This window comes from Pteropus vampyrus, unplaced genomic scaffold (assembly GCF_000151845.1).
Source record: "Pteropus vampyrus isolate Shadow unplaced genomic scaffold, Pvam_2.0 Scaffold48, whole genome shotgun sequence".
Classification (NCBI taxonomy): Eukaryota; Metazoa; Chordata; class Mammalia; order Chiroptera; family Pteropodidae; genus Pteropus; species Pteropus vampyrus.
In genome coordinates, this window is record NW_011888829.1 from 6355040 (window position 1) to 6369960 (window position 14921).

Sequence of the window (14921 nt, forward strand, 5' to 3'; positions counted from 1 at the left end):
CACTGTAAAGGCTAAGAATTATAGTATTCCTTTCAAAAATGTCTTGTTAATTTTAAAATGTAAAGAGGTCAGCACAACGCTTCAAGAAAGATTAAGAGCTTACTGATTCTGGAACTGTACTCTTAGAGGTGAAACTGATATCAACAGGATTCTTAGAAGAATAATTTACGTATCTGCTTACAAAATCCTAATATAAGGTCTAGAAGACAGGGAAGAAAACATATGAAAATGTCATAAGCACAACTATTATTGTGCAGGTACAGTCCAGGAAATCCCTGAACCAATCAAATCGCACAGGGCAGTGCATTTCAAATGGTCTCTGTGGCCCTCAGCACACAGAAGTATTTAAGGGGCAGCCACCAACTGCTGAGGAAGGGACCAAGCCTGAGGCTCCAGACCTGTCATGCCAACATCAAGCAAAAAGAGCACCACCTCCTTTAAAGTTTGGTATGAGAGGGGCCTCATTTTAAAAAGGGGGGTGAAGAAGTTTACCGCTTTAAAACTGCCTGAAAACCAGCAACAAGCGCTTTAGAGTCAGGGAGACCAGAGTTCAAATACTAAGTTTGTCAAATGAGGAATAGACATAACCACGCCTGGCAAGGAATCGGTGTTCAACAAGTGGTAGAAATTATTATTACTTATTAAAGAGTATTAAAAGGTATTAAAGTAGTGACCCTCAGAATATTACCAAGAACTAAATAACTAGGATGTGACAGTATACAACATTTATTTGATCAGTTCCTCCCTTAGCCAAATATAAAAATACCCCTTATGAACGCTTGTCCTTTAGGCACTAAAGACATGGTACCCAGGAACCAAGAGCTTTACATGCACCCATCACAAAAGGAAGCAGGCAGGAAATGGAGAGGGAGGAGAGAGGGAGGAAGGAGGCAGAAAGAGGAAAGAAGGGGAGAAAGGCAGAAGGGAGAAAAAGAAACAGCTCCAAAATATAAAAAGAAAATTACAAAATAAAAATACATACTTAACACTACTAAAGAATATTAAAGAATGTTGGTATTCATAAATATTTCATTATATATTTAAATAATTTGTAAGTTAGATGTTCTCCACAAAAATTACGTACTCACTGCAGAGAAATCACAACTAACTTCAAATTAGGTGGCATACTCGAAGGTAAAATTTCAAGAAGATTTTCAACCACTACAGCAATACACACATACAAAGTGTGATATGAGCACATGAAATACATTTGATACACTGATGGGAGCCTCTAATAGTAAGAGGCTCTAGAGCCTTTAAACAGCTCTCTTCTTTGGTTTGGATTCTTTTCAGTATCCCTCAAGTTGTGCCATCTGTCATTTCACCCTGCAGTGAGAATTAATGGCAGAAGCCCAGGATAGACAAAAGGAAAAAGCAAGCCCAGGATGCCCTCTGTGACCCTCTCCAGCCAGGCTTTTTCAGCATATGCATTTCCACCTGCATAACTCCTGAAAGCATCCTTAGGAATCACTCGTGAAGACCATTAGCCAATACTCAGACACCCAGCTCCAAGCCACAACACCTAGACAAAGAGGAAGGTGCTGCAATCACCAGACAAGAGGAAAGGAAGCTCACCTGCTTTATTTTATTTCGGGAGTTGGTGATGCGCTCTGTGATGCTCTGGTACGTGCGAATGGCTGTCGTCAATTCTGTATAGTGCTGCACAATCAATTCATCCAGATCACGGTCGCATTTCTCATAGGCTTCTTCAAGGCGACCCTTCTCATTTTCTCTGTCTTCCACATCATCACTGGTAGATAAAGTCCTAGTGAAGACAGAATATATAAAGCTGAGTCAAACTTAAAAGCAAAAAAGAAAAGATGAATTAGTCAATATGTTAGCATATTCACCCCACTGACTAGGAAATGAAACAAGTTACTAACAGAAAATATGAAACCACCTTCATAGAAAATTGCAATAGACCACCTGAAGGGATTTGTTGGTTGCCTATCCAAGGAGCCTTTCCCTTCACTTATTCCCTGGCATACCAATTTTAATCAGATAAGAGGCAGTATAAACTCTGCAAGAGTCTGGACAGGTTTTGATTTGTTTGAATGAATCCTAGTCGTTCCTGATAATTCTATCCTCCTTACTAGTGACAAGTCTGGCCAGAGACCTAAGGGCTTCTGGGAATAGTCTGCTTGCAGGAAGATTAACAAGAAGCAGGTCCTTTTTCCCAACACTGAATATTGTTACAATGCTGAGATACTCAAATACTTCAGCCATCTTACAATCATAGAAGGGAAAGCCAAAGAAATGCCAAGCTACTGCAGTGATGTCATTGGCATGTCACCACCAAAGCAGCCAACCCTGCAGCTGCCTTACCTCAGGACTTGTTAGGGGAAATAAGTATCCATTGTTTAAGTCGCTTTCAGTTGGTCTTCTTTTATATATGGCTGAAAGTGTACTACTGATAAAATTACTCATACACTGAAGAGCTACCTTCCAAATAGCTCATTCATTTAAATGACCTCAATTTTGTACAGAGTCTCCAGCGGCCTGGAAATAAGGTCATATTAATTCTAAAACCTGTTACAACAGCAATAACATGAGCTATACTACAAGGCAGTCCCTACATTTACTATTCTTCCAGCAGCACTAACAGGATTGATATGAATCAACAATAATCAGAGAATGAGATACTGATTAAAAACCTTTCAATAACTTAGTTTGATACATGGGCTATATAGATCTCTGTTTCCTCTATTATTATTCTTGGATAATTTTTTTAATTTAGTGTTATAATCATAACAAAGAAACCTTTTTCTCTTATCTGTTGGCTGCAGTAATTTAGTTTCATTAAATTCCCTCAGATTTGTCAGTTTATACATTCAACACAATTTATTTCATTTATCTTTTTTTAATTTAAGGAGGGGGGTATTTTAGGCTTTCAATGATGGATGCAATCAATTAAAAGTCCATCATTAGAACTGCTTTCGGAGATGGTTTGTCAGTGAATCAATCACATATCCACTCCTAGATATTGTAAGTAAAATACTGTACAATACACTTCTCCAAACTGTCATTTAGAGCAAAAGATCTTAATTCATGAGCCACATAATATAAAAAACTTTCAATTTAGGATTCAGCAGACCAGTCTTGACTTCAATCTAACCTCCAAAAAGAACTTTGTAAATGTGTTATAGATGCCAAGAGATCAGATCTAGCATGAGTTGGGGGAGGGTGGCAATGAAAGAAAAGTAAAACCTCTAAGGAACGTGGGGCACACTCAGGAAAGTAACACACTGGGAACTCTCAGACTTGAAGGAAGGCCTTTATCATGCCAGATCCTGTGTCTTCCCCCATCAATTGGTGATCCTGCACCAAACTACCTCCAAGGTTACTTTCAGATAGAGAACACCATGCAAGTGTTTGACTAATAAAGTAAATCACAGTGGAGAATTATGGGGGATTTGGTTTCAAAGACAGAGCCACCAATATTGCTTGCAATACTGAGTACACAGAGTAACTAAGCATGTCTTTCTGTTGTTTCTATGATACATAACTTTGCTCTTTAAATCTGAAACCTTCCCAGCTGTTAATCTAAAGTAAAGCACAATCAGAAAATGCCTGTAATTTATCAACTGTCCCAAAGGGAAGAGTTCCTAGATATTTAACTCTATTATCTTCCCTTGTAATGGCAAACAGCCACAGAATTTTCAAAGCTACGGAGAATCAGTTTGCCTTCTTTATAATGCTTTGCATGATTTCCTCTCCACTGCCATTTGTGGAAGGGAACATTTGCCAAACGTTTCACGCTGTACATTAAGTAGAATTACCATTAAGGAAAATGTTAGGCTCAGAGAGGACGCCTTCCTGGGCGTCAGCTGTCACTGCAACACGTTACCGGAGTCTTAGGAGTTATTTAGGAAACAGAAAGGGTTACTAAAATAAAGACTGAAGAGTAAATTGGGTCTGTGGGGGGTTTTAGCGATTTTCATTTTTAGAGAAAATATTTATATAAGGAAAATAGCTTGTGCCAGGTTTGCTCTACATTTGAAATTCATCCTCTTGGTGTAAACTGGGTTGAATGACATTTTGCCATTAGTAAAAAAAAAAATACTTAAATTAGAGAACTCTGAGACTACAAATCATTAAAGTTTTTTTTTTAATTAAAGAAAAGGCAGCAAGGATAAAAATAATAATAATAATAGCTGCTTAATATTTAGAGAGGCTTACTAGCTGCTAGGAACCAGCTGTGCTGCATACTTTATAGAATGTATGTTTAATCCTCATAACAGCCCTTTTGAGTTGGTCTTATTATTAGTCTCCCTTCTCTTTTTTACAGACCTAGCTGCTGAGATCTGAACAGGTTAACCTGCCCCACCTCACATAATGAGGGTAAGGGATAGTACAGAGATTCAAAACCCAAGTTGGTCTGTTTTCAGATTATACTCTAACTGCTAGAGTCGTGGGCTCTGGAGTCGAACTGCCTGGGTTAGAATCTTGGCTCCACCATTTACTGCCCCTACGACCTTGTTAATGGTATCTCATTTTGCTCATTTATAAAATGGAGATAGTAAGTATTCCTTCCTTATAGGATTGTTGGTGAGAATTAAATGAGACCAAACAAGGCCTGGCATATCATTAGCACTAAGTAAATGTCGGCTGTTGTTGCTAGCTATCATAGTTATAGTAGCAGTAGTCCTAGTGGGAGGAGGAGAAGCAGTAAAAATGGTAACTTTTTTCTACAATGTAATGGAAAGGACACCCTTTGGAGACAAAAGTTTGCATTTCATCTCTAATACTACATCGTTTGGCACTGGGCAAGAGATTTGACCTGATTCTCACTTCACTCATCCTTAATGTCAAGAACTGTGAAGAGGCTGTGATTTTTTATCCTGTCTACAAGCTAACAAGTCAGCCTATCGCAGTTTTATGGATGCTGGTAAAAGACACAAAACTCCTGGGTCAGAGGCTAAGAACTTCATTATTCACAGCACAGCAAGTAGCATGAGCACCAACTTATTTGCTCAGTCCCCCTTACCTCCAAGCCCCATGGGGGTTAAACAGATGGGCCCAGATGGATGCCTACACACACTGTGAGTTACTGGAGAGAAACTCTGAGCTTAGAAAACTGAATCTTTTATATTGGACAGTAAACATGGCTGCCCTTTGCTCTGAAGGGAGAGATTATCTCTGTCCTCCAAGGCTGTTTGCTAAACAAACATCCTTGACAAGATAGTCTAAAACAAAGGGCACTTGGTGCTTTGCTCAAAAGAACTCCCAAAACACAACATTCCCAAGAAAAACTGTCTCTCAACACTAATGAAACCTAATTCATTGGGTTCCTCCAAGGATGGCATGGTGTCAAGTAAAAGAAGATTCATTCCCAACCTCTTTTCTACAAAATGAGACCAGAAATATAATGTCTCACATAAATATTTGCAAAATGAATGAATGACAGACCATAAAGCAGGCTAATTCCATAGAGAAAGTTGCCAGGCAAACTGCCAACACCCAGCAAATTTCAGTGTGAGATTATCTTACTTTAAGCCAGTCACTCGATGTGAACTGATAGCAGAAGAACACTTGTCATCTAGCTCACCTCACCAGCCAGGTCAGGAACCTCTCCTCAGCCTCCTAAGCCTCTGTGCAATGGAAAGTTCACTAGCTCACGAGCAAGTCACTGCAATTTTGAACAGCTCTATTTATTACAAAGCCTTTCATTAAAATAAAATAAAATCAACCTCTTCATAATACTCATTGATCCTAGTTCCCACCTATTTCAGTAACACAAAATAAGCCTATTCCCTCTTTCATAAAATTTCTCTTAAAATGATAAAGAGCTCTCAGCTCTTCTTTCTTTCCCCAGTTAAATGCCTTCAGTTTCTTCCACCGTTTCTTCACAGCCATCATGTGCTTTCCTCCAAGGTCTCTTCAAAAACAGATAACACTCACATAGAACTTACTCCAAGCCTGGCATTAATCTAAGTGGTTTACGCATAATTCATTTATTCCTGAGAACAATCCTGTGAGGTAGGTGCCATTATGACTCCTCATTTTACCAATGAAGAGACCCGAGTTGTGTTTTCTGGGCACAGAGCTTTCACGTATCAGAGTCAGGCCTCAATCCTGGGCAGTCTGGTTCTTAAAAGCCTCCCCATCTCTCCTCTCAAGATGTGGTACTCAGAACTAAACACAACATACTTCTAATATGGTGTGACCAGTCCAAACAGGAAGAGGTTTTATAACCCATAATAGACATTAGCCTAAACTCCATTGCCTCGTTTTATTTAGTCCAAAAACTATCCAAGACCCTTTGACGCTAAGTGCTAACAAGTCAACTCTCACTCATCTTCTACTTGGGAAACTTTAAAGTTAAATGCAGAAATTTACATGCACCCCTGTGTGCTACATTTTGGGAAAGGAAGGTGGAAGTGAAGCAGGGGATGTGTGTCAAGTGTCTATTATACGCCAGGCAATGTAGTTAGTGGTTATTTTGCAGACATAACCTAAGGTAATCTTCAAAATAGTTTAGTGCGGTAGTATCACCCCCAACCCCTTTCTACAGATAAGGCATCAGAGGAACAGAGAGGTAAAGTAACTTGCACTCATGCGCACAGCTATTATTGGAAATGGAATTAAAACCAAGTATACTCAACTCCAAAGCCCATGCCCTTTCCACTTTAAATGTTATGAAATCCTACTTTTCCTGCCCTCAAGCTCCTTAGTGGCAGGACTGCACCCTAATCAAGCCACAGCTCACATGTAAAAAGTGTGGATAGCCTGAGATGTAAAAAGAGCACTAAGCAGCTTTTTTAGTAGTAACGTCTTGAATCTGGACAAGATTTAAAAAGTACGAGCAGAGGACAATTTGAAGTTGCCACCCCAAGATGCATTCAAGAAACTGAATCATTTTTAGATTTTTTTCCATTCCTATCTCAAAACCATTATGATTCACAAACTATTGCCAAGTTCATGGAGGAACAGAAAAGCATAAACTAGGTTCCAGTTAAGTTAGACACAAAAACATTTCTGGATCACTAAGGATTTTTGGCTAAGACAGCTCTGGCATCATGCATGATGAATTACATCTCTAACCATGACTAATTAACCCACAGGAAGGAATTTATTCACCTCATGAGCTAAAAGAACCGTGGTACATATATTAAGCTATTAACAGCACCAAATAGGAACACAAATGTTATATGGGTCTAGTGAATTCACAGCCTTTCACTCCAAGCAAGCCCCATAAACAAGCATAAAAACCCAGAGTAAATAACTGCAGAGCTAAAATGGAATTTGTCAGTTTTCATTTTTTATATCAGTTTCTATATTTCAGTGTAGCCGGTCAAGTGTTTTAAAAGGAAAATAACTCGTCACTATCAGTGGCTCCTTCTATGGAGCAATTTTGCTTTCACTTCAGACTTAATAGAGTAATGGAGTGCAGACAGGAGAAAGTACACAAAAGTCGATCTCACTCTTTAAAAAGACAAAAGGAAGATCAAATAAAAGAAAAAGTACACCTATGAAAATAAGGTTAGTCACCCAAAGTAACCCATCATTCAAGGGGGACAGTAACTTTCAAAAACAGAAGGGGATGCAAAAAGAAAGAAGACAAATCCAGAATACCACCATTAGAAATACACCAGAAAAGTTTCTTTCTACTCTCATCAAATGTATCAAACGTAAGGTATTTGCAACTTTCAAGCTCTCTGACCTTGGACAAGTCACTTAACTTCTCGGGGGTCTGTTTCTTTCCTTGTCTGCCTCACTAGATGCTGGTGAGGACTGGAGAAGTGTGTGCATGGGCTTTGTAAAATATCAAGTGCAATGGAAATGCTGGCTTATACATCAGTAAGAACAAAATAAATCATCTGAGAATCACAACAGTGTCACCCCCAAATTTCCTAAAGCCTCTCCCATTGGAAAGTGCCTAAGGATATTTATTTATGAACTGAGATCAGACCTTTTCTCTGTATTCTTATGGTGTCAGGTACATTTAAGTGCTTAGGAAAAGGTAAATAATGAGCAAGATGCAGGATCTGAAGAAGTCTCGGAAGGTTGTTTCCTGACTTAACCAATTGCAACTAAATTATCTCCCACAAACGAATGCCTATGCAAAAATCTCTAGGAAAGAACAAACAGTTAAAGTGACCCTATTTAGTTCATCTAGTCATTCAACAAATCGTTACTAGGCATCTACTACTTAGCAGGCACAGTTCTAAGCGGCTAGAAATACAGCTGTGAACAAAATCCGCCCCTGTGGAGCTTCCATTCTTGTGGAGAAGCAGACAATAAAACAGAAACATATGACACGTGGAGGCTGGGAGGTAGCAGTCACGGAAAATGGAAGGCAGGATAGGAGGATGGGGACTATTTGACATAAGGAAAACAGGGAGGGCCTCTCAGAAAAAGATGGCATTTGAATGGAGCATTCTAGAAAGGGGGAAGAGGGAGATGGAACTATCTAGAAAAGCAGATTCCAGAGAGAACAGAAGATGGATAGGCCCTGACACAGGACATGTTTGTCCTGTTCAAGGAACAAGGAATAGCAAGGTGGTTAATGTGGCTTTAGATAAGTGAGGAAGGGTGACAGGGATAGGAGATGAGGTCAGGGAGGAAACTGGGAGCCAGATTAGGCACAGTTTGTGGGCTTTTACTCTGGAAGTACCCTCTGAAGCCACCTGCAGGTTAGCAGGTTAAGTAAAGAATGACAGCTTTCAAACAAGATTTAACAGTGAATACTAATATTGAATAACAATATTTACTTTCAAGTTTCATTTTAATTCTATCCTATCTCTTTCCAAAAAAAGATCTGAGATGGTTTCTACAAGAATGCAGACATTAAAGAAGTGGAGCTTGTTAAAGAGATGCAGGACAAAACAATGCCATATAAATGGAAAACACAAGTATGCTGGTCATATGGACAAACACAGTTTATATGAAATTAGCCCCCAATCTAACTCTGAGGTACCTAGCAGCCAATGCAAAAACAGAAATAGTCAATTACATAATCTTCATTATCATAAAGATAGATTCCAGTTTCTGTGAGGAAACAAATTTTAAATTAGTCTTAAACTCTAAAAAGAAATCTTTCACTTAAAACAATAAGGAAGGTGTCTATGGCCATGCCACCCTGAACACGCCCAATCTTGTCTGATCTCAGAAGCTAAGCAGGGTCGAGCCTGGTTATTACTTGGTTGGGAGACCACCTAGGAATACCAGATGCTACAGGCATTAAAAAATAATAATAATAATAAGGAAGGCATTATACAGTATAGTGAACAATGTTCTCAGCTTCCTAAAAACAAAGTAATAAATTTTACATGGGCATTTCTTTTAAGTCCTTCAAGAACACAATATGAAAACACAACTGAGACCTATAGATTTTGAAAGACTGATTATAGTTCAAGTAGCTTTCCAATAATCCATTTTAAACTAAGGATAAAAATTTGAGAATTTATAGGCTAAATAAATCATGTTTTACAAACTACCTCCTCTCAGCAAGCCTTTTAATAGTTCAAGTTGACCAGACAATACTTATTTTTGAAGAGAGTCTACAGTACAAGTATTTAGTATTAGTGGGTTAAATATTATGATCCAGAAAAGCAAGTGTAAGGTTAACAACCAATTATGAAAAATTAAGAACCTGGCCAGGGCTCTTGCCTGGGCCTTAAGATTACCTACAGGTAATGACAGACTATCACTCTGGAAGCAGTTTAGGGCACATTAACAAATAAGAGTCCCCTGCTAAGGGCTGAAGTGTGACACACATACACACATCCCATTCATATGCGTAAGCTCTCTCAAAGTAACTATATTTGAAGGTAGGGTCTATAAAGAAGGTAATACATATTAACTGAGATCTTAAGGAACTGGATGTCCTTATAAGAGGAAGAAAAAAGGCAGCCCCCTCTCTCTCCATATACACAAAGAGAGAGGGGGCTCTGTGAGGACACTGTGAGAAGGTGGCCATTTACAAGCCAGGAAGAGAGCCCTCACCAGAAAACAACCCTGACAGTACCTTGATCTCAGACTTCTAGCATTCAGAACTGTGAGAAAATAAATTTCTGTTGCTTAAGCCACCCAGTCTGTAGTATTTTATTACGACGGCCTGAGCAGACTAACACACCACCCTATAAAATAAAGGCAGTATTAATTTGGTTGGGTAAATTTTCAAGGCAGATGCTATCAGTCACCCCTCCCTTGGTCATAGCAACAGATTCTTGGCAAATCCACAAGAAGAATTAGCTGCCTAATACAGCCTCAGATAACTAAACTAATTAACCTGCTATAAGAAATATTTAACATTATACACCCGAATTTTGGAGACACCTGCAGAATAATTAGCATTAAGTCACACTTTCTGAAAATAGTTAATAGGCTTAATTTTCTACTAAGGGCATTCCTTGTTGGCACCCAGTGACCTCTCCTCCAGGAATAAAAAAGATTAACAAAACAATTAATGGAAATGCCTTCAAGCAACTCAGAAAAACTAATTACAAGTAAGGCTCCACACATCCAAAGATCACTTATCAGGAAGTTAACAGCTCTACAGAGCACAATCTACAATAAGAATCAAATCTCCTTACTGATCCCCATTCTGGAAAGCATAAAATGGGCCTCTGAGCAGAGGACCTGGATGTTACAGAGTCCCTGCACTTTTTACGCATCAAGCACCTGAACCCCTCAATCAATGTTCCTTTTTATAAATTGCGTAAATGGAAAGAGGACTCATTGAGGAATCTTTATTTACAAAATATTCTAACACATTATAATAGGGCAAAAACTGAATATTTTTAAACTTTCAATACTCAAGAGTTAACCTGTTTTGGAACCTCACTCTAAGACAAAACTCAGCTGGACAAAAATTAACTATTAGCTTATTGATCTTTCTAGAACATAATATTCCTTTTTGTTATTGATCTTGACACAAGAGTCTAGAGCTGACATGATTCTTCAAAACATTATCCTCTTTTCTTTCCCAAACTGCTATTAAGCAGAAGACATTAGATTACACTATTAGATCTATTTAGCCCTTATTTCGAAGTGTTACCATCAGATTTTCTTTTCCTTTAAAATATAAAAAACCAAACTAAGAAATGCCTGACAGCGACATATACCTATTATGTCAGCAAGGGAACTAAAGACAGTTCTAAATATGAGCAGGGTAAAAGTACAAATGAAAGAGGAGGGAAAGAAATTGCTAAGAATATAAACACTAATCAGACAAGTAGGTCTCGAAAGCCTATTACACTTTGTGTATGATGAGGAGTCTATAAATACTTCCAACAAATTATACAATAATAAACCCTCATCATAATTCTATTTGTTAAAAATCACAAATTAAAGAAATATTTGAGATGTGTATCAGTATGTCATCACACAAGATGACTTCACTCAAAGCATAACCAAATCTACATTACACTTTTAAATCGGATTTTATTATATTCAATTATACACTGCAATTGCTTGTTTCTTAATTATGTCTTATTAGAGCCCACAAAATACAAGATAATCCCATCCAAACTGATAGCAATTCATGATGACAAGTCCCTCTAAAAAAGTTTTCTGATGCATAAAAACAACATCCCTTAATTCAGTACAAAGAGATTCATTTAATACCAAGTGACAGTAAGCAATTTCTGCTTTAAAGTCAATTGAAAATTCACTGGTGTCTTGCTCCAGACAGCACTTAGGGCCAATTACAACACCCAACACATGCAGTTTTTCAATATTTCAATTAACTCAGTTATACAAAACATTTCTGGGGACCAAGAGCTATAAATCTTGGAGCCAACAGAGAAGGCCATTATCTAAAATTAAGTAAAATCACCCCTCGTAGAGCGTAAAACTGAGTCCAGGGTTGACAGAGTCAAGTTAAAATCTACCCCCGCCCTTACTGAACCAAGCTCTCTTTTCCCTCTTTCATCTGAAGCCCCACATTGTCCCTAAAGCTTCATCCACAGTGATCTTAGGTTTCATCTCCAGTGGAATGTTTTTGCTATAACACAGTGTAGCCTTTGGTCATTTTAAAAGTCTATGCTATTTCCTCACATGGAGTTCCTGGTGAGTTCCTCAGAAATGATGTATTTGTTAAGATATTAATAGGTGTTATGTGGTAATAGGTTATTTTGGAAATTCTGGATTACATAAATTGAAGGTTTCTTAACCAGATATCCAGGAGCCTTTAATATTAACGTGCACGGTGCTTCTGGGAGGGAGGGTATCAAGAGTCGGGGCTAAGTGAACAGGACATGCAGAATATATTATTTAGCATTTCTGTGATTTATTAATCTGCAGAACTTTGTCATTCCCACCTTCTACCCTGTCCCCAAAATAGACACATATGTAAGCACACATACGCGTGTACATTTTTACAAAAATTTTCAAACGTAAACACAAGAGACTTGAATAAACCCAGCTTCAACAATTAAACACATTCCAATTTTGTTTCACCTGTACTTTGACTCAAACTCTCTTCCCCAGTTATTTTGAGGCAAACTCTAGACGTGTCATTATGACTGGTATATATTTCAGGATGTATCTGTTAAAAATAATCTTTTAAAAAAAAATTAAACCATAATACTATTATCTCAGCTTTACAACATTAAAATGCTAATTGGTTTCTTTAACGTGCATTCGAATCACCTGGGAATCAATGCAGATTCCGGTCAGGTGGGTCTTATGATGACTGAGGTTCTGTATTTCTAAAAAGCTCTCATGTGATATTTCAAGTATAAAATGTTTCCCATTATATTCAACACAAATATAGGCACCAAGTTGTAAGTGGAAAAACACCTTTTGAATTATATACTACTATTTTTTACAAAGGCTTTATAATAATTGTTTACATAATAAATAGAAGTCTGAAAAGGTTAACTTGAAAATCTTAAAATATTTAATTTTCTTACCATGTCAAATGGCACACAATTTTCCCTTAGAACTGTCAAGTGGTGAGCTCCCATGTTTTTCAAGGTGATATTCCCAACAAATAAAGGGCTGGATACTAAGTAGACCAAGGTCGTAACTCATTTCATGACTTGATAGCAATTAGAAATGTAAGCAGCAGCACAGGAGAAGAGAGAGCAGAGCTCGCCACCACAAATGGGAAAATGCAAGCACAAATTACAAACATCCAAATGCAAGCAAAAACAAAAAGCAAAACAAAAGCAACAACAACAAAAAGTCAAAATATTACACCGCCCCCTCCCCCCCCCCAAAAAAAACATTTACCAGCCCCGTGAGATCTCAGGCTAACAATACTATCTCAGGCACTCAATAAAACAAAAACCATATTCTTAAAAATAAATACATAAACAGATACAATAAGAGTTCCAAAGCTTTTTAAGAGTCCTGAAGGAAAAGTTCCTGAAAAAAGTACTATGTAGAATAAAGGTATTTATTTAACTGTTTAATTAAATATACTGCACAATCAGAAAGACCAACAGAGCCAAGATACCTAGTTCACTTTCACGCTATAACTTTATGAAGGACATGTGATTACCTTCTTCTTCTCTGAGCATTTGTGACCAACCTAAACAAACAAACAACAAAAACAGGTTTCAAAACCCTGAACGTTAAGGCGGTTCGATTTGCAGGGCTGAGTGATGGAGAGGAGAGAGCTAACCAGAGCACTCCGGATACCTGTAGAGGATCGTCCTTGAGTCCTCCACCAAGCATCATCAGCGCATGCGTGGGAGAAAACTACTCAAAGCCTGGAAAAGAACCAGCTGAAAGGATTAACGGGGACAACGATCTGAAATCACACACAGCCAGAGTGAAAACTCCCATCATTCACAGAGCATTGGGAGGAGTACTCAAAAAACTTTTGCCAAAGTGGTGAGACAAAACTGGCCCTAATTTTGAATAAACGTTGAACAGATGTTGCTCTGCTCCCTGTTAGCAAAATTTAAACAAGACCTGAAAGGAGCACACCATTTCCAAGTAACTTAACCACAACCTAGAACAAAGCTCAGGAATATATATAGAAAAGCAAAGACATCCAATATCAAGAGCCAACAAGGTAAAATTCACAGTATCTAGTATTCAAAAAATACAAGACATTTAAAGGGCGGGGGAAGGACATCAAACGACTGAAACTAACCCCAAAATAACACAGATGATAAAATTAGTAAACAAGAACACTAAAACATTTATAAAATCTGTATTCTATATGTTCAAGTAGCTATAGGAAAGACTGAACTTATGACCAGAGACATTAAAGATAGTAAAAAAAAAAAAGAAAAAAGAAAAAACCCAAATCAAACTTCTAGATATCAATACTACAACTATAAAAATTACATTATATGGAATTAACAGATTAGGAATTGTAGAACAGATTAGTGAACTTGAACACAGCAATAGGAACTGTACAAGAGAAAACAACGAGAAAAAAAATTGGAACAAAAAAACGAACTTCAGTATTCAGTGAGCTGTGGGACTACTTGAAGTGGTCTACAATAGAGAAGTCTGAACACAATATGTAGGACTTACATACTGAAATCTATTTTTTAAAAATTGCTGAAATTAAAAATTAAATGGGGAGATATACCCTGTTCATGGATCACAGGACTCGATACTGTTCATACTCAATTCTCCCATATTAATCAATGCAATCCCAACCAAAATCCCAGCAGGTACTATGGTAGAAACTGACTAGCTAGTTCTAAAATTGCTATGGAAATGCAAAGGACCTAGAATAGCCAAAATAACTTTGAAAAAGGAGAATACAGTTGGAGAACTTACACTATGTGTTTTCAAAACTTATAAAAGCAGTAATCAGGACTGTGTGATACTGTCATCAGGATTAGCAGACAGATGGAAAAGACTGAGTCAAGAAACAGATCCACATTAATCATCTGATTTTTGACAAAGGCGCAAAAGAAATTCAGTGAAGAAAGGATAATCTTTCAACAAATAGTGCTGGGACAACTGGACGTCCACATGCAAAACAAAAAAATTAATCTAAACAC

The 14921-nt window shown here is 37.7% G+C and overlaps 1 protein-coding gene and 1 pseudogene across 2 annotated transcripts in view; one reads left to right on the forward strand and one right to left on the reverse strand.

Moving 5' to 3' along the window:
- The window catches only part of EXOC4 (exocyst complex component 4), a 675009-nt gene that overhangs the window by 652978 nt on the left and 7110 nt on the right, over positions 1 to 14921 (reverse strand). For both annotated transcript variants that reach the window (XM_011359538.2, XM_023530309.1), the window contains exon 2: positions 1576 to 1765. In XM_011359538.2, coding sequence (XP_011357840.1) covers positions 1576 to 1765 — 190 coding nt within the window. The remainder of the gene's footprint in view (positions 1 to 1575; positions 1766 to 14921) is intronic.
- Positions 9065 to 9183, forward strand: LOC111739224 (annotated as a pseudogene).